We start from the raw sequence: 22,355 nt of genomic DNA on the forward strand, positions 1-22,355 counted from the left end.
TCCGTGCCCGCGGCGCAACGCGGGCCAGAAAGCGGGCGGTGGGCGCTGTCAGGCTCGGGGCGGGGGTGCCGGGGCGAGCGTGGGGCGGGAGCCCGGACTCGGCCCGCCCCGGGAGCCGGCCCCTCGGAGCCTCGGGCCCTGCAATGGGACGTGTTCTCCTTTAAGAGTTAAGAAACTTGAAACCTTGTTTGCGCAACAATCAGCGCCGCGGAGCCGCCAAAGTGTCTAGACTGGCATATGATGGGAGGCAGCCAATGACTCCGCGGCGCTCCTCCGGGGGCCCTCAGTGTGCGTTTGAGGAGAACAAAAAAGAGAGAGAGCCGAGCTGGGGAGCGAGCGAGGGAGCCGAGCCGAGAGAAAGAGCCGCCGGGCGCTGCCTCGCCAGACCTCGCAGGGACCGTGGGGCCACCGGGAGGCACTTTTTGTGGAGGGGGGAGGGGGACGACCTCTGCAGCCGCGGCGCCCCGGGCGTCCGAGCGCAGCGTGGGGCGGGCTGCGACCTCTGCCTCGGTGGATTGCATTTTTAATTAAGGATTCCCAACAGCTCTTGGGATTTTTACAGTTTCCACTCAAGTATTGACACCCGCGTTCTGGAGAAACTTGCTCCAAGTGCATCTAGCGCCTGGGACCTGAGACGGAGTTGGCTTCTCGTGCATGCAATTCCAGGATTTTGGTTTTGTTTGGGGTTCTTTTTCTTTCTTTCCTTTTTTTTTTTTTTTTTCCTTTTTGCAGGGAGTAAGAAGGAAGCTGAGGGTATCAACAAGCCTGCCTTTCGGATCCTGCAGGAAAAGCCCATGTAGTTAAGCGCTTGGGTTTTAAAGGCAGGGCTGCCCCCGACACGTCTGGGGGGTTCGGCGCGAGCGCTTTGTGCTCATGGACCAAACGCGCAACTTTTGAAGGCTCGCCGGCCCATGCGGGGTCTTTCTGGCGCGGCGCCGCCTGCAGTCCCCCTCCAGCGCCGGGGCTGGAGTTGCTGAGTAGCCGGGCCGCCGGGGTCCATGTAGCCGCTGGCCCCGCGCGGACTGCGGCTCGGCGCGCGCCTGCTCCCCGCCGTCCCGGCCCGGCGAGCTCCCTCATGTTGCAGCCCCGCGGCGCCCCTTCGACGACAGGCTGTGCGCAATCTGCACGGCGCCCGGCGGCGGAGCTTCATGTGGGGCTGCGGCCCGCGCAGTCGGCGCCTCGCTGAGGGAACGGACCCCCGGTAACCGGAGACCGCCTCCCTCCCACCCCTGGCGCCAAAGGATATCGTATGTTCAGGTCCAAACGCTCGGGGCTGGTGCGGCGACTTTGGCGAAGTCGTGTGGTCCCCGACCGGGAGGAAGGCGGCGGCGGCGGCGACGACGAGGATGGGAGCTGGGGCAGCCGAGCTGAGCCGGCCCCGCGGGCACGAGAAGGCGGAGGCTGCGGCCGCTCCGAAGTCCGCCCGGTAGCCCCGCGGCGGCCACGGGACGCGGTGGGACAGCGAGGCGCCCAGGGCGCGGGGAGGCGCCGGCGCGCAGGGGGCCCCCCGAGGCCCATGTCGGAGCCGGGGGCCGGCGCTGGGGACTCCCCGCTGGACGTGGCGGAGCCGGGAGGCCCGGGCTGGCTGCCCGAAAGTGACTGCGAGACGGTGACTTGCTGTCTCTTCTCGGAGCGGGACGCCGCGGGCGCCCCGCGGGACGCCGGCGACCCCCTGGCCGGGGCGGCCCTGGAGGCGGCGGGCGGCGGGCGGAGTCGCGAAGCCCGCTCGCGGCTGCTGCTCCTCGAGCAGGAACTCAAGACGGTCACGTACTCGCTGCTGAAGCGGCTCAAGGAGCGCTCGCTGGACACGCTGCTGGAGGCGGTGGAGTCCCGCGGCGGCGTGCCGGGCGGCTGCGTGCTGGTGCCGCGCGCCGACCTCCGCCTGGGCGGCCAGCCCGCGCCGCCGCAGCTGCTGCTCGGCCGCCTCTTCCGCTGGCCCGACCTGCAGCATGCCGTGGAGCTGAAGCCCCTGTGCGGCTGCCACAGCTTCGCTGCCGCCGCCGACGGTCCCACCGTGTGCTGCAACCCCTACCACTTCAGCCGGCTCTGCGGGCCAGGTGAGCGCGCGCGCGCCGGTGGGGGCTGGGGGGTTCCCCATCCCGCCCCTTTCCGAGACCTTTTCGGGCCAGAACACCGCGGGCCGGCGGGCGGGTGGAGCTGCGGCTGCATCCGCGGGTGCCCCTGGAGCGTGGGAGCCCCGGGTGGAGGCGCCGTGCCGGGCAGGACAGCCCGGGAAGTGGCACACGTGTCAAATGGCACCTTTTTAAGACTTGGGCAAACTCGAAAGGGTGGCATTGGAGTTTCTCTGCAGCTTCAGGGACCTAATGTAGGCTGCAGCTTCATAGACGGTGAAAGAGGAGGGCAGGCCTAGGAGAAACCAAACGCAAGTGTCGTCCAGTCCCCCCCCCCCTCATTTTACCCTCAGTCCGTGCCCAGGCCTGTAGCGTTTGTGTGCATATGCTTATCCCTATGCTGCACTTCCCTATATCCAGGTAGACACAAGTTGTGAAATTGGGCGTAGGAAATTCATGTCTAGAGTCAGAAGTGTTCATAAATTGTCACATTGGTTCCTTTGTGCAATTTGAAGCAAAGCTGTCTCCAGGTGGAGATCACCTTCTTGCCCTGGTTGCTGGCAGCATCCCTTGGGTGTCAAATATCAGCCGCTTCCCTCCCCCCCCCCCCCCGTGGTGGTCATCACTGTCAGTTCTGTGTACAGTCTTTCTAGAGTTGAGGGTCCTGGAGGCGACTGCAGGTGGAGGAAGCAAGGAAGCCAGATAATTTATTTACCTCTGAGACCTGCCTCCCTTCTTTGTTCTCTTCCTGGGATTCCCCCCCCCCCCCCCCCCCCCCCCCCCCCCCCCCCCGCACACACCCCACCCCCAGCCCTGCTTACTGAGCAGGCCCTGGATTCTGGAGCAGAGGTGAGGACTGCCAGACGGCCCCCGCCCCACTCTGACCTCTGCAGTGCATGGCTCACACATTTCAGCCCATAGCATCTTAGGGGCGTGAGCATTTGGTGGCACTGGGGATTCGGTGGGGGTGGGACTTCTAGAAGATTGAAGGCTGTTGGGCCTGGGTAGGCTCTGAGCTCCTCCAGCCTATGTCCCCTTTGGAGAGTCAGCATCCAGCCTGGGGGCACATAGTGGGTCAGATCATAGATCTCGAGACTCCCAATGTGGAAGGGGACGGTGGGCCCAGGATTTGTCCCAGATGTCTTGTTCACATGTGGGGGTGGTGGCTGGGGGGAAAGGCAGGTGTAGCTGTCTTGGTGGTTCCTGAAGAGAGAGCACTGATTGGGGGGTGGGGGGAGGTTGGGGAGAAGCACCATGGATCTGGCTGCCCTGATCCCTGCATGGTCACTCCAGGCCCGACTCAAGGGCTTTTGGCAGTACCTGTGGCCCATGGGAGGCTTTCTGTGCTCCTTGTTCCTCTTTGGGACAGCTTCTCCTGGAAGTGTCTTCCTCTTGTATGGTACCCCGTCTCCTCCCTCACTCTGGGGCAAGGGTCCCTGTTGGTGGTTGCTCTGTCGCCGGTCATTTTTGGTGCATGGGAGGTAATTGGTGGGGCCCACTTTGTGCTTTCAGCAGGCCCTGGCAGCTTACTTTCTCTCTTACCAGGTCAGTGTGCCCACAAATACATGTTGAGCACTTACTGTGTGCCAGGCATGGTGCTGGGTGCTGTATAGCAGAGAGAGTAGAAATATGAGTAGGGTGCCCTCGAAAAACAGTCTACCCGTGGGAGATGGGTCAGAGATGGGGGAAGAAGGGCCAGGTCTTTAGGTCTGAACTATCTGAGTGCTGTGGGATGTGGAGGATAACAGGATCCCCTCCTGGAGCTCCATAGTTCTGTCTGGAGACAGCCTTGGAGGGTGGGTCAGGGAGGTGGGCCGTGGAAGTGGGCAGAGAGGAGGAGAAGAGGGCCCGCTGAGAGTCAAGGTGCCTGGTCTGCTCAGGTGTGTGAGAGCCAGAAGGGATGCACACCCCTCTCTCCCCAGCTTAGATGCCAACTTAGATGGTGGTTTGAGTTTGGCCAACTTGGGGATGGGGTACAAGTTGAGGGGTTGAGCTGTAGTGGAGCAGTTCTTCCCCATAACCCTGGTCCCAGGGTCTTTAGTAATTTAATAATTTTGACCTTGGATGAGTAACCTGCCCTCACAGTCTCCCTACTAGTTCTTGGGAGGCTCTAGGAAGATTCTCCATATCTGATTCTAGCCTGAGCACTGGCACTTGACTCCCTCCCTCCTCCCCAAAGGAGGCACTGTTACAGCCTGGTGTCCGTACCCTGCCTCTTTGCCAGCCCTCTCCCCTCTCCCCATTGAGGCCACCCTGGGGGTAGGTGGGAGGACAGATGGCCTGGGAAGAGTTTTCAGGAGGTGCCAGGTTGACCCTCTTGCTTCCTCCCCTGCCCGATGGTGTGGGCCGCTGGGACTGAGAACTGGGGAGCCCTTTGCTGCCCACTCCACCCCTGCTGCCTGGCCGCCAGCCTGGCTCCTAGAACTGGGCGGGTACATAGCTGGAGCTCAGCCGTGCGCATCCTGATAAGGAGACTGCTCCTTCCAGGGCTTGAGGGGGAAGAGGGCTGGGGCAGTGGGGTGGGCAGGCAGACAGACAAGACAGATGGACAGACAGACACGCTTGGGGAGAGGAGGCACCTAGCTGGAGAATATAGCAGCATACTCAGCAGGCCAACTGAGGGGCACCCACCAGTTGCCCCAGTGCCCACCTGACCCCCACAGGGAGCCCAGGTGGCCAGGAGGCCCCTTTCTGGGCAGTGCTGACTCCTGCTGCTCACAGCAAACCCTGATCCTATCCATCAGCTTGCTCTGGGACCCTGGGGCCAGTTCCCCTCTTTGGACCTCTTTTCACACGGTGTAAAATGAGATGGTGGGCAGAATCCTGGGGTCTGATGGGCAGATTCCAGGCAACCCAGGCCTTCTCCCCTGCCCTCTCCCCCATGCTTGTCTCAGAAAGTGGGGGTCCTCCCTCCTTTCGTGGCTCTGTCCTGCACCTCCGTCCCTGTGGAAGTCAGGCCCCAGCTGCCCTTCCCTCTTGTGTGTCTTTCTGTCCCGGGAAAAGCCAGTTCGCTGAGCTTGGTGCCTATGTGGACGGAAATGTGGAGAAATACTTTAATCACAGTTCTAACCTGTGTTTATATAGCTCCTTTCTCCTGAAAGTATCCATTAACTTTGGAATAAATCTCCTGCTCTTTGCTCCACCACTTTTTTTTTCTGTAATTATATTCAGTAAATTACTATTATCCAAATTGCGCCAGGGAAAGAGAGCGAGAGCGAACTTCTGAGCGACTGGAGGAGGCCGCCTAGGAAAACACAGGGCTCCCAGGCCAGGACTATAGGAATTAGAATGGGCTAAAAAGTTTTCCTTTTATTTGGCCTGGCATTATCCCTTTGAAATGAGATCAATTTCAAGTTGGGCTTCCAAGCCCCTGCCCCGCCCCTCTGGCGGCCCCTCGGCCTGCCCGCCCTGCTCCTCAGAGCTCCTCCTTGGAGGTGAGGAAGGGGTGATAATGTGCTGTTTGCCTCTTGCTGGCGCCAGCCGGCCGTGCTGTTTATCTGGCTGCCGGGGGAATCTGGGCAATTAGGCTCCGCCGGCCTTAAAGCGCCAGGAGCTCCTTTTTTTGAGGCTCCCATCCCCGGCTTGAGCTTGAGCCTTCAGGTTCTGGGGGTGCAGGGGACTGGTGCTTGGGAGGCCCCCTCCCCACCCACAGCCACCCCTGGGAGGGGGGCAACTGGGAGGCCCCTGGCGTCATGTGGATCCTTTCCTAAGGGAGATGTTGGGCTGCAGAGCAGGGGTGGAAGGCTTTGTCCCAAACTGAAACCTTACCAGGCTCTGGGAGAGGCTGGGAGCTCTTCTGGCTTTAGAATTAGGGTGTAGATCCCAAGAAGGCTAAGTACCCCCTGGGGGCTAACCAGAGGCCCGTCTGGTCTGGGCTGAGCTGAGCACTAACCTTCTGGTACCCTCGGCCCCTGGCTGACTGCTCTTCAACTTCTGAAGGAAGTTGGAGGAGATTCCTGAAGTTGATGCCTGAGGCTGGAGTGTCTGATCTCTCTCTCTCTCTCTCTCATCCAGTTCTTTCAGAGGGTCCCCAAGGGTTCTAGGCGCTCTCCCCTTCGAGTTTAGAGCATCTAAGTTATTACTGAAAAATTAGTATGGCTTTTGGAAGCCCTAAGGTAGCTCCTAAAAGGGGACTGGATGGAGGGCCTGGAGGCAGCCCACACTTGGCCTTCTGACCTTTTGTCTCTCACCTGAGTTAATGACCTGGGGCTTTGATGACCTGGCGATCCCTTTGCCCAGATCGCCCAGATCCCCCAGATCAGCGGGAATGGGAGGCGTGGGAGTGAAGTGAAGATGCCAGTTAAAGGTCCCCCAGGACTGTACACAGCAACATTATTCCTAATAGTCAAAAAATGGAGAAAGTCCAAATGTCCATTAGCTGAGGAATGGCTAACCAGACATGGTATATCCATACAGCAGAGTATCATTCAGCCATAAAAATGTTCCATTGATGCTGTTGCGCGTGTGAGCCTGGAAAGCATTGTGCCGAGGGAAAGAAGCCAGACACAAAGGGCCGCATAGTATGTGAACCTATTCGTGGGAATTGTCCAGGATAAGCACATCCATAGGGACTGAAAGTAGATTTATGGTGGCCTAGGGTTTGGGGTTTGAGGGGATAGGGACTGACGGCTAACGGGACAGGGCTTCTTTGGGATGAGGAAAATGTCCAGTAATTACATGGTGGTGTTGGTCTCACAACTCTCAGTATACTGAAAACCCCTGAATTATACACTTTAAGAATTTTTTTTCAAAGTTTTATTTATTTATTTTTTATTTGACAGAGAGAGAGATCACAAGTAGGCAGAGAGGCAGGCAGAGAGAGAGAGGGGGAAGCAGGCTCCCCACTGAGCAGAGACCCCAATGCGGGGCTTGATCCCAGGACCCTGAGATCATGACCCGAGCCGAAGGCAGTGGTTTAACCCACTGAGCCACCCAGGCGCCCCCTGAATTATACACTTTAAAAGAGTGAACCTCAGTATGTGAATGAGAACTCAGTTGTTTGAGAAAAGGTAATTCAGAATCAGTCCCCACCTGGCCTCCTGCTTTGTTTCAGAGAAATAAAATAATGTCTCCTGCCTTTGGATGTAGCCTTGGACGGGTCCTGTACCTGGCTGGACCTCAGCTGGCCCAACCAGTTAAAAGGAGCAGTTGAGCTGGGTGAACACGTGACTGTTATAAATCCCTGGGTCTTGGGGTGGAGTTTGTAGGCCTTCCTACTTTTTGCCCAGGATGGAATTTAGCGCTCAGCTCTCAGCCTCTGAAGTTGTTGAGCAGCTCTGTGCAAACCATTTTGTTGGAGCAAACGGGGGCCTGGTCAAGTCCCTCCTAAAAGCTTTGCAGTTCTCACGAGCTGGTGTGAGGGACATTTCTAATTTACAGATTTGCTTTCTGCTTCACTCACATTAGGAGACACCCAGACCGGGAGGGGCCATGGGTGGCAGGAATCTCGGAAGCAACCTCCTCTATAGCCTTTCTTCCCCTCCACGTTTTGGGTCTCAGATAAACAGATCCTGGGAGAAATGGTGGGGTTGATGACAATGGCTTGACTCCAGCCACCACTGCCCATTGCTGCCAAGTTTCACTCTGGGGGGACAGATCCGGGAGGGCAGTTGTCCAGAGTGCCCCACCGTGTGTGGCCTGAGCCTCAGCCAATCAGATTTTTGCAAAAGGAACCCTAACACAAGAATTACAGGCCTTCCAGTAAGTGAGTGGGGGCGTGGACAGGGCCTGAGACCAGGGATCAGGAGACCTAGCTTCTGGCTGAGGCTTTGGCTCTACTGTCAGTTTGCTGTGTGGCCCTGGGCAGGAGCGGGGGTGGGAGGGGCTCACCTCCTCCTGTCAGGCCTCTGTGATCACTGTATGGGTAGGAGCGCCTGCCTCAATTCTCTTTCCCTGTGGAGCTTTAGGCCTCCTTGCATTTTGCCTCTTGTCCTGAAAGGCTGGTCCTCACTCAGGTCTTGTTTCTAGTCCCTGCACAGCTTGAGGACCCGTGGGTCAAGTAAGTGGCTGCTACTGAAGGCAAATTGTTGCCTTCCTAGAGCCTTGTTGGGGGCTCCTTTGGGTCACCCTTTTCAGCCTCTAGGTCCTCATTCTCCGCACCTGTGTCTGCAGAGGCCCCAACTTCTCCATTATCCTGATTACCATTGTCTTTGTCTGCACATCATGTTGACCAAGCACTTTGGGTGCACGTGATGGCCTGATGCCTGGGGTGAACGAGTATAATACGGGGGTGCCTCTTGTTCCCTGTGTCCTTGGGATGTAGAGTCGAGTCAGGGCCTAGGTCCAGATTCCAGTTTCATCATGATTGGCTGGAGGGGACCCTGGGCAAGTCCGTCTTCTCATCTGTAAAATGGGAATGACAACGGCCATCTTAATTTATTTTTGAGAAAAACGAGTAGGCACCCAGAGTGTGATTAACCACACTGTACCTAAGATCCAAAAGAATGATATTACTTACAATAAATGAAGTTGAAAATGCCCGGCATGGAGAAAGACACAGGGTGGGCATTCAGCAAATGTTTGCCTCGGTCCCAGTGGCGCTTCCATGATTCACTTTTCCTTCTCCTAAACTCTGGTCCACAAAAGAGTCCCTGTTTCTAGACCTCAGAGCCTTGACTTTGTTGAAGTAATTTCAGGATGGAAAAGCTGGGTGGGGAAGAAGGGAAGCTGCACTGGGTGTACGGAGCAAACCAAATGCTCCTACAACTAATTGTGCCTTATTATAATTGCGAAAAACACTTATTACCCCTTGTGTCATTACTGATACCTGCCTAATAATAGTTATTACTGCTTTACTACCACTGAGAGTTTGTTTTAGTTTGCGATTTGATGGTGTTTAGTTTCATTTAGGGAAAATGAAGGGTCATTTCATTCATGCAAATTGTTACTTAGTTTAGCAAATTGTTACTTCCCCTAAAGCAAGAGGCTAAGGAATTCTTCTGAAGACAAAATATATGTTTTTAAGGAGGAGTATTTTAGGCAAATGAAAGGAGACCAAAAGAAAAATACCGTAGACAATAAGGAATCACAGAGGGTCTGAGCTGGGAGGCCACGGAGAGCTTGGGGTCCACCCCTTCTCTTTACAAAGGGGGAGACTGAGGCCGAGAGCTAGCTGGAAGTGACTGGCTTAAGGTCTCCCATCTGGGGAGCTGGGTTTCCTTCCTGGCTTCTAGCCTGTCTTGCCCTTCTGTCTGCCCCAAAGAATGTCAGTTGTAATGCAGCTTATTTGGGAAGGAGCTTCTGTGTCTCTCATGCTCAGTTCTGATTAGAGTTGCCAAATTTAGCAATAAAAGGACAGAATGCCTAGCTGAATTTGAATTTCTGATAAAAAAAAAAAGAACCCACAACAAAACACAGCACATAATTTTTCAGCATATGTATGCCCCTAATAGTGCAAGGGACATACGTATACTAAAGATGATGCCGCATATATCCCGTGTTTTCTTAGGCAACCCCAGCTCTGACTTTCCCTGCACCCATGTGTCACGTGTTATCATGACAGCAGTGTTTGTACAGGTACTTTTCCAGAAGACCAAGAGCTGTTTTACATATATTATCTGTGTTTGCCCTCCTAGCGAACCTGGCAGGTCTTTATGATTATTAACCCTATTTTAGAGCTGAGGAGACAGGCTCCCAGAGGTGAAGGAACTTGCTTGAGGTCATACAGCCAAAGGGGCCAAAGGGAGCCAATGAGGGCTTGAATCCGGGTCTGTACCCCAAGCCTACAAGCCTCACCTGTTGAGTAAGAGACGTGCTGGGAGATGAGAGTTTCCTGGGGGCTGGGTTGAGTATTTGAGGACACCAATAATCAAAAGCAGGTCAAACCCCCACGTGTGACCTCCCCTGCCCCAGCCTTGACGTGTTGTGTCTCCTGTCTTCCAGAATCACCACCACCCCCCTATTCTCGGCTGTCTCCCCGCGACGAGTACAAGCCACTGGGTAAGTGTGTGCTCCTTCCCACCCAGCTCCCTTCCAGTCTGGGGGCGCCCAGCCTCAGTGCGTACGGGCTGGAGGGGAGGGCTGGGAAAGCAGGCCTGGCTGCCTTTGCGACGGGACGATGGGATGAAGTTTTTACAAACACACCTACAGTTGGGCCAGAGGAGACTCGGGGTCTATAGCGGACTATTTACATCTCGAAATTCCTCTGCTCATCATTAACCTCTCTGTGACCTTTAAACATGGGCCTGTGGGAGATGAATGGGTTTTGGCTTAAGTACCTCACTGGAGATGGGTTGGGTTTTCTTCCTTTTCCTCTCCCCCCTCCCCCAGCCCTTGGTTGCTCTCCTTTGAGCCTGTGGTAATTAGCACTAGGACAGATAGGAGAGCAGGAAGTCACCTGAAGGGGAGTGGTGTGCCCCCCCACCTCGCCCCCGGTTAAGCCAAGAAGTTCTCCTGGGCAGAAACAAGAGTTGGACCGTGGAGAAACCTGTGTGCAGTCCTGTCCGTGTGCTCAGTGGAGATGGTCATCCATCCTTTTAGGCGGGTCCCATTCGGGGGCAGAATGGGTTTTCTGGAAAACCTTGGGGCTAGATGGGCAGCTCAGATCCTGGAGTAGAGGCATGTGGTTTTGAAAGCAATGGCTTGTTTTCTGGCCCTGCTGTACCCTCCCCGGAGGATCCCAGGGGTGGGGCCCATGAATTTGGCTTTACCAGTATCAGGAGAGGGACTCTGTGACCCAGGCCGTTCCCATGGGATTCAGGCTCTTGAACTCAGCTAGCTCGGCAGGGATGCTCATACATTCCACCAAGTGACCACAAGAAGTGGGTTTGGTTTTGTTTTGGGTAAAGACCTCTTCCCAGTAGCCTGTGTCAGCATCGTCCGGGAGGTCACTTCGAAGTGTCCCAGACTCTCAGGCATCTGGGCCAGTTTGCTTTCCAGGCCCCCCTGGAAAGTCAGAGGTGCCCACCAGGTCCATTCAGGAGTTTGACCTCTTCTGTCGAGAGGGATAGAGGCTATCCCATGACGGTGTGTGAGTCAGTGGTTTAATGATGGCAGCTTCCTCATTGTTTCTCTCCACGTCTGGTCATCCCATGGAGGGAGGAGCTTTATTTAGTTCTCCAGGGACCTGAAGAGGTCATCTGGTGGGACCCTGTCACTTCGCAGATGAGGAATCTGGCTGAGGGATGGAGAGGGCCCCCCAGCTAATGAGCAGCAGGGCTGTGGCGGAAACCCACTAGCAGCCCCCTGTTTGGGTTTGGCCGTTCCCCATCCCTCCCTCACGGGCCTGTCTCAGCATTTCCCAAGTCAACATAATTGCACTAGTCGCTTAGAAGATCCCTAGTTCCATTAGAGGAAGGAAAAAAAAAAAAACCACCCAAATGTTCTCAGTAAATGTAGCCTCTCTGTTTGAAAGTCAAGGATCATTGCCCTGAGGAATTGCGGGTCAGCCTGTGATAAAGCAGCAGAAATCAGGACAGTGCCTGGCCCTGCCGAGCAGCCATTTGGAAATCAACAGGTGTCTCGGTTATTTTACAAATGAGACAACTGAGGCCTAGAAAGAGGAAGTGACACTCGCTGGTAGTCACACAGCTCAGGAGTCTGCAGACTGTGGCCCGCCATCTGTTTTTGTATGGCTCGTGAGCTAAGGATGGTTTGCACTTTTTTAGATGCTTAAAAAAAGTCAAAAGAATACTATTTCCTTGTGTGTGAAGATGATAGGAAATTCAAAGTCTAGCATCCGTACTAATAGGCCTGTGGGAACATGGCCGTGTTCCCCTGTTCCCACATCGTTTCTGGCTGCTTCTGACCACACGGTTGAGTCGCTGTAACAGAGATCCTATGGCTTGCAAGGCTGAAAGTTCTATTTACGATGGGGGTCCTTTGCAGAAAAAGTTGATGAGCCCTGATTTTTACGACTGGTGATGGAGGTGGGACTCAAACCTGTGCCCCCAGCTTCTAGGCAGGGTCTCTCCGTGCTGTGATCAAGGTTGGAAGTGTTCTTCAAGGTCATAAGAAGCAGTAGACTGGAGGCTTTGGAAGAATGCACACAATAGGGCCGTCCCACTTCTGGGACCCTCACTCACAAAACTGGCCATGTGGGCTTTCTAGCGGCTCCCTTGGAAGTAAGGTTCAGCCCTTCAGACAGGAAGAGGCAGCAGGACTCAGGGTGCTGGGGCGCCTGGGTGGCTCAGTGAATTAAGCCGCTGCCTTCAGCTCAGGTCATGATCCCAGGGTTCTGGGATCAAGCCCCGAATTGGGGTCTCTGCTCTGTGGGAAGCCTGCTTCCTCCTCTCTCTCTGGCTGCCTCTCGCCAACTTCTGATCTCTGTCTGTCAAATAAATAAATAAAATAAATCTTTAAAAAAAAAAAAAAGACTCAGGGTGCTGAACACTTTGGGACCGTTAGCTATGAAAAGCAAAACCCTCTTTAAGAACCTCCCACTTGGGCATTGTGGGTATTATTTTTATTTTAAAGAGGTTTTCCATCTGTCCTATTTCCCTCCTAACACGTTTTACTAGCAGATAACTTTCTCGTGCCCTGATAAACAGTCTGAGCTATTTTTTTGTATTATTTTCTTTCCCTTGCATTGTTGCTTTTTCATAAACAAAAAGTCAGTTCACTTCTAAGCCTCTGTGATCACGTGAGACAAAAAAAACAAAAAAAAAAAACCCAAAGAAACAAACAAACAAAAAACCCACCCCAAATAAAACCCAGAACACCCTCAGCATCTGGCAAGTGGGGATACAAACAAAAAAAAAACACCAAAAACAAAACAAAAACCCCAATTGGTTAATGTTTCATCTTCCCGTTCCTCAAACCTTGTGGTAAAAGGAGAAAAAAGAAAAAAGTCCTACAGGATTGAATGGAATTCTAGCTCGCCAGGGCCTTGGCTAACGGTTTCTGTGCCAGGAATCTCCAGCTTGGAGTGGTTCTCCTGAGCGAGGTGGGACCAGCTGAGCCAGACCTGGGTCGAGCTGGGTAAGAAGGTGACGAGCTGTCAGCCTTCCAGAACATGCCTTATGACTCCTTCACACGGGCAACACCTCATGGCTGGGAAAATGTTGCGAGTCTGCCTGCCCAAAAAGGCATGGGCTTGTCTGGGTAGCAGCTCAGTATTCCAGAGAAAATGTGCAAAAGATTTTCCTTTCCCCATCTCACTCACTGCACAGACAGGGGAAAACAAATAACACAAGCCATATGAAGTACTTGAAATTACTTTAAAAAAAAAAAAAAAAAAAGGCAAAAAACCAGTCCAGGCATTGCAAGTTGCTCTGTGAGCAGGTCTGGATGTTAAGAAGTGGAGGAGGGAAGAGGGAAAAAAAAGTTAATCTGGGAGCAAATGCTTGAGCCATTAATTAGAGGGGTACAAGTGGGGCAGAGTGAGGGTGGCTAGTAACTTGTTAAAACAGAGCTTCCCCAGCTCCAGCGAGGAAGGAAGGAAGGAAGGAAGGAAGCAAGAAGGAACAACTTTAAGAATTTTAATGGTGGTAATTAAGTGCAGCAACTATGAATTGTTTAGGGGCTTAATTTAACCTTACCCACAGAGGCTCCAAGTTGATACTTGCTTAGTCCCCTGAACTTGGGTTATTTCTGTGGTCAGAGTAGTTGAGACTTTTCAGGTGCCAAGGCTATAAGAGTCAGCATTTTCCAGAGGAGTTCCAGGGCTGGCTGGCCTGGTCTCGTGTGATCATGGGACGAGGTTACAGAGTGGCATCCGAAAGCTGGGAGGGACACAGTGCCCTTTGCAAGCACTTACTTGTGAACACGCATGCATGTGCGCTTGCCCACATACGCGCGCGCGCGGGCACAGAAGAAAAGAGAGGACTGCCCCCACAGCCAACTAAGTTGTCTTTCTCTTTCCTCCGTAGATCTATCTGATTCCACATTGTCTTACACTGAAACGGAGGCCACCAACTCCCTCATCACCGCCCCGGGTGAATTCTCAGGTTGGCATTTCTGTCCTTGCACGGTGCTGTTGTGTTGAACTTCACGGAAGGGGACAGGTTGGGGGGGGGTTTGATGGAGACCTTTATGATTTCTTCCCTCCTTTTCTTTTCCCCTGTTCTCCACCTCTTGGATAGGAAGGCTCAACGGTCTTCGTCCCCAGCATCCATGGGGTTAAGAACCATCTGTATGAATGAGATCTAAAGATGGTCACTTTGAAAGTGCCTTTTGGGCCACACGCTCACCAGTTGTCTCCACCTTGTCTCTCGTGGGACTGGTGAAAGCCTAGCACGGCTCTCCATCCCTCAGTTTAGCAGGGAGAAGCCTCTTTTCCCAGCTGCTGAGAGGCTACAAAATGCATGTATTTGTATACACTTATACAAATACATGTGGCTTTCTTCTCCTGTCCGCCCTCTGGGGAAGGACTGACGTGGAGGGTCAAGAGAAGGGGGAATGGAGTGTGGATGGAACTAGCTTCCGGGGAGGGTCTGGCAAGCGAGGAGTTGGCCAAAGGCTGGTGGTATCCATGTCTCTCTCTGAGCAGTGGATGCTGGGCTAGGAAGCAGAGATAACCCCAGTTTGGAGTTCCCCAGGCCCCTGCAATGAAGAGTTGGCCACAGGGATCCTCCCGTTCCTGGGAGTAGCTAAACCAGGCTTGCCTTAAGAAATGAGAGGCTGGCGGTGACCTGGAGACATCGCGGGGCCAGGAGGGATTCTGGTGCCGAGGTCTGTGGGACCCTTTGGGAGCATGGTGGATGGGTGTTCTGGAAAGACAGCTGGGGCTTGTGGCATTGGTGTGCACTGTGTGGCGTGATAGCCACTGGGTCCTAAGTGGACATGGCTGGCTGTCTGGGTGAGCACTTCTGTTTGTGTGCATCCAAGCTGTCCTTCCCCTGCCCCATGCCCATGGCAATAGCAGTGACCATAGCTATTGATGGAGTGTTTCCTTTTGGCCATGTTGTCTGCTCTGGCGTTGTACGTGCATCATCTCAGAATAGCAGTAAAGTACTCGCCCTGGGTCACATAGTAACAGAGCCATTTGCCACCATGCTACTGTGTTCCTGACTGCTGTCCCGTCCCCCTTTTCTGCAAGGGCTGAATGTACCTCCAAAGCCTGCATTCCCCATATGAAGTTCTGGCTGTCATTCTTGCCATCCCCTCCCCATGACTCTAAGAGGGACGCGATGCTGGCTGCCTGTGGCTGCCTGGCCATTACCCAGGTCCTAGCCCTTCCGCATTCATTCAGTATTCCATCACAACTGTGGGAGATCCCACGAGGGTGCCCATTTCTGTGATAGGAAAACAAGAAGCTAGAGCAGGAAGTGACTTGCCAGGGTCCCGTAGTGGGGCTCATGGCTCAGGTACTGGTGTCCCAGTCTTCAGGGTCCCCCTTACCTTCTGGTCTTTGGTGGCCCAGACTGGTTGGGAGTTTATTCTATGCCTGTGGGCCCCTACTTGGTGATAACGCCTGAAAGACCTTATCAGATGAGCACAAGAAGTTAATACTTTAATCCATTCTTTTTCTTCTGTGCGTACGTCGATGAAAGCCACATATAATTTTAAAGCAAGAGGCTTAACAGTGTTTCTGAATGCCTGATTCTGTGCCCCTGCCAGCCCTCAGAATGTATTTAATTTAGGTGAGTACATTGGCATGGGTTGTCTAATGGATGAGTAGTGTTTCGACATTCTCTGCTCCCCCTCCCTCTGTTAATGGTGGAAACTCCCATTTGCAGAAATGCTTCAGAGGGCCGTGGTTTGGGTCTGTTTACGGATATAGTCTCTTTGGATCTCTCTCTGTCCTCCCAGAGTGGCCTGGGTGTGTGGCTCAGGCAGGATCGGAGCAGACCCCAGAGTCCCTGCTAGAACCAGGAGAGAGCACCCTCTGGAGGGACATGTCCGGAGACCCTGGGGGCTGTTAGGTTTGGCCCCGGGCCCCAGAGTCTGGGATTACCACCCAGTCATCCCCGAGTGGTGTGTGGTACGGCCAGTGAGCAGACACCCCTGGTGCTCTTTCCTGTGGGTAAGGCCCGCATGAAAATCTGGCATCCAGTGGAATTCTGAGGAACTGGGGAGGCAGTTTGGGGTTTCCGAAGTGGGGGTGGAGGGATCGAGTGGGGTCTGCTGGGCTTTGGTCTGAGTTCGAGGTTGTCTCAGGAGGTGAGCATTCCCCATGTAGTCACCCAGGCACCTTCTGGGGACGTCATGCATCTCCTCCCACTCTGGGGGCTCTGGGGGCTCGCTGGCCAGCTTTTCCAGCTTCCTTGAGCTGTGGGATTCAGAGGACCGGTGGGTCGGCACTGCCCTCGCCTCCTGGGAGCTCCTAGGCTCGGGGCTGTCGTAGCTGTCATCCTGGAGGACAGGCTCCGGGAGGGAGGCCCTGCCGGGTGATGGGAAGCCCTGGAGAGGTGACAGGTCTCCTCCCTGGATGGAAGCAGGATTCATCCCTGAGGTAGAATGCGGGGCTTGCCCAAGGGCAGGACGGGAGGTGAGGTCAGAAAGCTGAAGGGCCAGGCCAGGATGTTTGATGTTCAAGGACAGATAACGCCCCTGCTGACAACAGTTGACACTTACTGACACTCCCTGCTTAGCTCTTTGCTAAGAGCTGGTCATTCTCCACTTCCTGGACTCCTTACCGCACCCCAGGGAGACAGGTGTGAGTCCCCCTGTCTTCCAGGGAAACTGAGGCTCTCTGCTGGGCCAGCTGCCCAAATTCCTGAATTGTAAGTGGCAGGCTCCAGCTGGGAGCCTGAGCGGTGTGACTGCCCAGCCCTCCTGCCTGAGGGTCCTGCCTGGCATTCCAGCTAGGGCTCCCAGCCCCCTGGGGAGACACACCCTGGTGGGGGATGGGGCAAGGGAGAAGGATCGAAAGAATCTGGGGACAGCCTGGCCCTGTTTAGGAACTGGGGATGGGGTGCAGGGATGGTGAGAGGCCTAGAGCTCAGCACCCATCCTTGCCACCACGCAGGAGGGTGCAGACTACCCCGAAGCCATGCCGGCCGGCTGCCCCGGCCCCTTCTGACTCCCTGAGTCCCCAAGAGCCCGGCCCCTCTCTGGAGCAGAGTGTCTGTAGCCCCGAGACGGAGCCTACTCCTGTTTGCCTTGCACTATTTTTATCCAGCTCCAAAGTCTCCGCTTCACTTTCCTGTACTGTTGTTGAGGCCACGTCGGGGATGGTGGGCATTTTGAGGTGCTGTCATTGCCAGGGCAGGCAAGGACACGTGGGTGGCAGGGTAGGAGAGGGACTGGTTACCGCTCTCTGCAGAGTGGTTGACAGGACACTCGTCCGACCTGTTAAGGATCTCCTTGGTTCATGATCTCTGCTGAACGGAAGCCGGAAGCTGGGAGGAGACAGATGACTCTACCAAGATTGCTCCGTGAAGGGTAGAACCCAGGGCTTCTATGAGATTGAAAAACCTAGAAGTCCCCCTTTTGGGGTGCCTTCAGAAGCTCAACACTCTGGATTCCTGGCCTAACTCAGGGCCTAGGATGCTGCCCTTGACTAGCTAAAGTCTCCCCTCAGGCTGTCCTTATGAGCCCTCCCTGTGGCAATACCTCTGTCTTTCTCCTTCTGTGTTTTGGGTTTCAGTCTAGGTTGGGGAGGACAATGAGGTTAGCTGGTTAAATTCATACTAAGGTGTGAGTGGCTGGGAGACAGCCCTTCTTGGCAGTATGAAGGTAGACTAGGCCATAATTCAAGGAATTGCGGGAGGAAGGGCCAGCCACATAGACATGGCCATTCTGAGGAGGGTTGAGGAAGGGGATTAGGGTTCTCTCGGCTCTCGGGGGCTCTAGGCTAGAACAGGATGTGCACTGCACAAGGAGCATTAGGCCCTTTGAGGGGCAGCCAGATGAGGCCCTGTGCTGGGTGCTGAGTGAGCGTTGGGCTGTTGAATGAGAGCCTGAGGTGCTGTGTTGCTTTGAAAGCCAGACTTGCTTCATCTGGGGGCTGCAGCGCTGGGCTGGCGTCTTCAGGAACCGGTGACTCCTCTCTGGTATCCTAGTGCCTAATGGATAACTGTTTGACGGCTTTATTAAGCACCCACTGTGTGCAAGGTGCGTTGTCAGCTGCCAGTCATCGGGACTGAGCTGTCCCTTTCGCTGACCTTGGACGTGTTTGCTGGTCTCTCAGTTGTCAGAGCATGCTGTTTCTTTAGAGCTGCGCCAGTGAGGGTGAGCCCCTCATTTTTAGGGGAAAGAGTCCATCAAAGGAAGGGAGCTGCGGAGGATCACGTGGTTGGGAGCTCAGCTGCACGTGAGTGTCTTTCCTCTACCAACCAGACTTAAGCTTCTCGAGGGCACAGTCCATTCTCCAGGATTCTTACATTCTGTACACGGGCAGAGTTGGGGAACAGAGGCTCAGAGAGATTAGGAGAGCAGCTCAAACGCCTGCCTCCTTTCACCTCTGTGGTTTCTGAAGAGGAACCCTTTAGGGTTGGTGCTATCTGGTGTTCATTGTCAGTGTCTACAGAAGCATGGAGAGGAGTATTGGTGGGCAGCACTGTTTCCCGCTGCTTCCTCCTTCTAGGACCCAAGTTGCTCTCCTCAGATGCTCCCATCTCACAGACCCTAGAGCTCCCTGTTCTTCAAGTTCAGTTCATTCAGCCGGTGCTGAGGCTCTTCAGCAAAATCAGCTGAAGGGTGTGGGCTGCACACCACGAGGCCCTGAGTTCAAGTCCCAGCTGTGCCCTTTCCTGGCTGTGGGACTTTGGGGCAGGCGCTTAACCACCATGAGATGGTGCCTGTGAATCAGCCACAGCTTGGCACATAGCATGTGGTGGATGTGGGCACGACAACGTGGCAGCCGCTGTGCTTACAGCTGGGAGCTCAGAGACACACAAAGTACATGATCTCTAACCTTGTGTGAAGACACAGTGATAATGAGAAGTAGTAGAAGATGCAGTCTAGAGGAAGAGATTAATGATTGACTCTTGGTGTGGTGTGGAGGCAGCCCAAGAAGACTTCCTGGAAGCAGTTATATGCCAATTGGGTTTTATGGGATAAATAGGAGCTTATAGAAGAGACAAGGTTTGGGGCTGGGTTGATGTGTTCCAGGTAGAAGAAATAGCAGGTGCCAGGGTCTGGAGGTGTGAAAACAGCTGAAGGCTGAGAAAAGCAAAGGAATTTAGGAGGTCAAAAAGCAAAGCACCAGGTGTTGGTGGGAGTTGAGGCAAGGGGAGGCCAGGGCCTGGGTAATATTTTTTTAAAAACTTTATTATACCATAGAGTGTACAGTATGTGTCCAGCTCAGTTTTTACAAACTGATCCCACCTGGTGACAGAGTCCGGATAATGTCACTGTCACATGAAAGTGCTCAGGACCTGTAGATCTGGGGTGCTAAGCTCATGGTTTAGGAGGGAGGGCGGGGAGTGGGGGAGTTTTTGCTGCAAGGGGGTTTCACTTGGTTTTGGAGAGTGGGAAAGAAGTCTTATTCTGGGGTTCAAGGCAGATGGTAGCCTGGCACAATTAGGCTTGAACCCAGATGCATCCCCATGGACTCAGAGCTGGCTTTTGGGTATGGCCCATACTTGCTCTGCCTACCTACCAAGTCAGGCTCCGGCCTGGAGGTGGTGGGCCAGGACTGACGCTGGGCTCCCGGGTCAGGACCAGGTTGCCATGTCCAATTCAGAAATGGCCCCAGACTCCTTGCCCTCTCTCAGGGCAGGGGAGTGGCGAGAAGGACCATTCACCTCTGGTTCCAACATGGCCAGCATTTGGAACTTGCACCAAGCCTCTCCTGTGTGTTTTGGTTTTTTTTTACCTTTTGACCAAAGGGAGGGAAAAATGCCTCTCCTTAAAAACTCCAGGGCAGGTCACCCAAAGACCCATTCTTCCCAGGCTGGTTGTTTGAGGCTGGAGAGGTGGCAGGGGTGAAGAGCAGCAGAGACAAAGGTGATTCTAGCAGTCCCAGGGGACCAGGCAGTTGTGGGGCAGGTCGGGGGAGGGGGTCTGGCCAACCTGGTTTGCCAGGAAGCAGGATTGGATGGCGAGCAGCATGCTGGAGTGGCTTCCAGGCCTGGCTTGGAGATTTCCCCAGGGACGTGACTTCAGGCAAGCACCTCCCCTCTTTGATCTCAGTTTGCTCAGCTGTATATTGGGCCACTGATCTCAAGGAGCTCCTTGGTAATGCTGTGTTCCAGGGAGGGTACCAGTTCCTGGGCCTCGGGGTTATGCTGGGAGCTGGGGCTTCTAGCCTGCCGTATCCGAGCTTCCCCTCATTGTCCCAAAGCAAAACCACACCTGGGACAGGGCCATGCAGGGGGAGGGGCTTCGTGTCCTGCACCCCACCCCCAACCCCAGAGCAGTAAAGCTTGGGGACTGGAGTAGGGGTACACTTGACTGATGAAGAATCCAAGGCCCAGAGGGGGCAACTGACATGCCTAAGATCACACAGCCTTATACCCTCTGGGGTCCCTGACAGAGGAACTTAGGGCTGGTGTGTTTCCTGATGGTTGGCTTTGAGATAAGGAGTCAATGTTTTGGTCATTTATTAAGAACCTACTGCATGCCAGTGGCAGGTGATATAAAGTGAAGAAAGCCCATACCTTTCCTTTTAACAGCTAATGATCTAGCAGGAAAGGTAGGCAGCAAGCCGAGACTGGTGAATGATTGCTTGTGCCAAGTGCTGTGGAGATAGGTGCAAGACTCAGCACCAGCACAGAAGCAGGAGCAGGGGATGCTTGCTGTTGGGATGGGAATGGGATGTTCAGGGAGAACATCAAGGAGAAAGTGATTCTGGGTTGGGTTTTATAGGATGCCTAGGAGTTCATCAAGAAGACAACAGGGTAGAGAGATAGCCTGTCGGATAGAAGGAACCTCTTGTGCAAAAGCAGAGAGGTGTGCAGTAGCCCTGTGTTCTGAATTGGTTTGTGGCTCGAAGGTTAATATTTGAGAGATGGGGGAACGGGGAAATATGAATCCAGAGAGATTGTCCTGAATCCACCATTTGGGTGACCTGCCCTGGAGTTTTTAAGGAAAGACGGCTTTTTTTCCTCCCTTTGGTTGGTCAGAACTTAAAAACACACACAGGAGAAGCTTGATGCAAGTTCCAAATGCTGGAGGAATGGACTGGAATAGAGAGACTGTGGTCACTGGGGCCAGAGAAACTCCCGGATATACTTGGCTCTGGACCTTGTCTGGCATCCAGCACAGGACTTAGCCCATAGACAGAGATCACTATAGAATAAATGAACGAAAGAATAAATGACCTTTTTTTTTTTTTTTTTTTTTTTTGCCTGGGACAAAGGGATCCAGAGTGAGAGAGAACACATAAGATGATGACACTTATTTGAGAATCACAGTTAATGCAGAGCTCTGTGCCAGGTTCTCTCCGAGTGCCATGCCTTTATTCATTCATGGAATCCTCCCAACCGCTCTGTGAGGTCGCTCCTTTTAGTAGCCAAATTAAAGGAGAAGTAACTGAGGCTCAGAGAGGGGGAATAACGTACCCAAGGTCATCCTACTAGAAAACGGTAGAAGTGGGATCAGAACTCAGGCTGTCTGGCCTCTGTGGGATCCCCCGTGTCTGGCACGGTACCCTCTCTGCTCTCCCCGGAACCATGCAGGACCGACACGGTTCCTGCTCCCTGTGGCACATCTGTTCCCCCCGGGAACCTGAGATCTGGCATGAACAACTCTCACCAGGTCCCGGAGCAGCTCTGCTCATCTGATGGTTGCTGGCTGAACACACCAATGACCAGTGGCATGCAGGTGGGGGTAGGGAGCAGGTGTCCGAGAGGGGTGAGGGTTGGGCCTGTTCCTGTCCCGGGTGGTTGGCTTGAGCTAGAGGCAGCCAGCGCCTACCCTACCCCCCACTCCACCTCGGGCAGCCTGTATCTCTGGGAGAACCAGCAGGTTTTTGGAGGAGACCTGAAATTCCAGAAAATGCACTTGGTTGCATCTAGCCTAATCACAACCATCTGTCTGCCAGGCTCTGTGGCTCGGCCTCCTCCTGTCCCCCCTGGCATGCTCTCCCCGGGCGTCTGTAACAATCGGGAGCCGCGCTCGAAAGTTTCCTTGTCAGGGTAGAGTGGCTGTTGCCAAGAGCCTTCTTTGATGCAGAAAATATATCCTGAAGGTACTTTGTCAGATGTTTTTATATTAAACATTCTCCCTCCATGGCCCTTGGCTGCCAAGGGAAGCGGAGATGCATCGCTTTCCCAGCTGCCCTTTGTGGAAAGAATTCCTGGTGTTTTATGGGCCCTTTCCCCACACCACCCCTGTCAGGGCCTGGCACCCTCAGCTGGAGAGGGGAAGGCCTTGCGGGTGGCACCCCTGCAAAGCAGGGGCTGCCCTGGCCCGAGGGAGCGACGCTACCCTCACCCGGTGGTAGAAGCTTCTGGGTTTGGAAAAACAGAGGTCTCATGTCTGGAGCAGACATCAAAGCCACTGCCCCAGACTGCA

General features: G+C 54.2%; 1 protein-coding gene across 2 annotated transcripts in view; it reads left to right on the forward strand.

Annotated features, from left to right (window-relative positions):
* The first annotated feature begins 263 nt into the window (after positions 1-263).
* Positions 264-22,355, forward strand: part of SMAD6 (SMAD family member 6) — a 74,925-nt gene continuing 52,833 nt past the window's right edge. The window contains exons 1-3 of one of the 2 annotated variants that reach the window (XM_059372341.1): positions 267-2,057; positions 9,954-10,010; positions 13,880-13,957. In XM_059372341.1, the coding sequence (XP_059228324.1) occupies positions 1,250-2,057; positions 9,954-10,010; positions 13,880-13,957 (943 nt within the window). In that variant the 5' untranslated portion in view covers positions 267-1,249. Of the gene's footprint in view, positions 2,058-9,953; positions 10,011-13,879; positions 13,958-22,355 lie in introns of both variants that reach the window. The other variant, XM_059372342.1, reaches the window with a different exon arrangement.

The sequence above is a fragment of the Mustela nigripes genome, chromosome 13 (assembly GCF_022355385.1).
Source record: "Mustela nigripes isolate SB6536 chromosome 13, MUSNIG.SB6536, whole genome shotgun sequence".
NCBI classification, from domain to species: Eukaryota; Metazoa; Chordata; class Mammalia; order Carnivora; family Mustelidae; genus Mustela; species Mustela nigripes.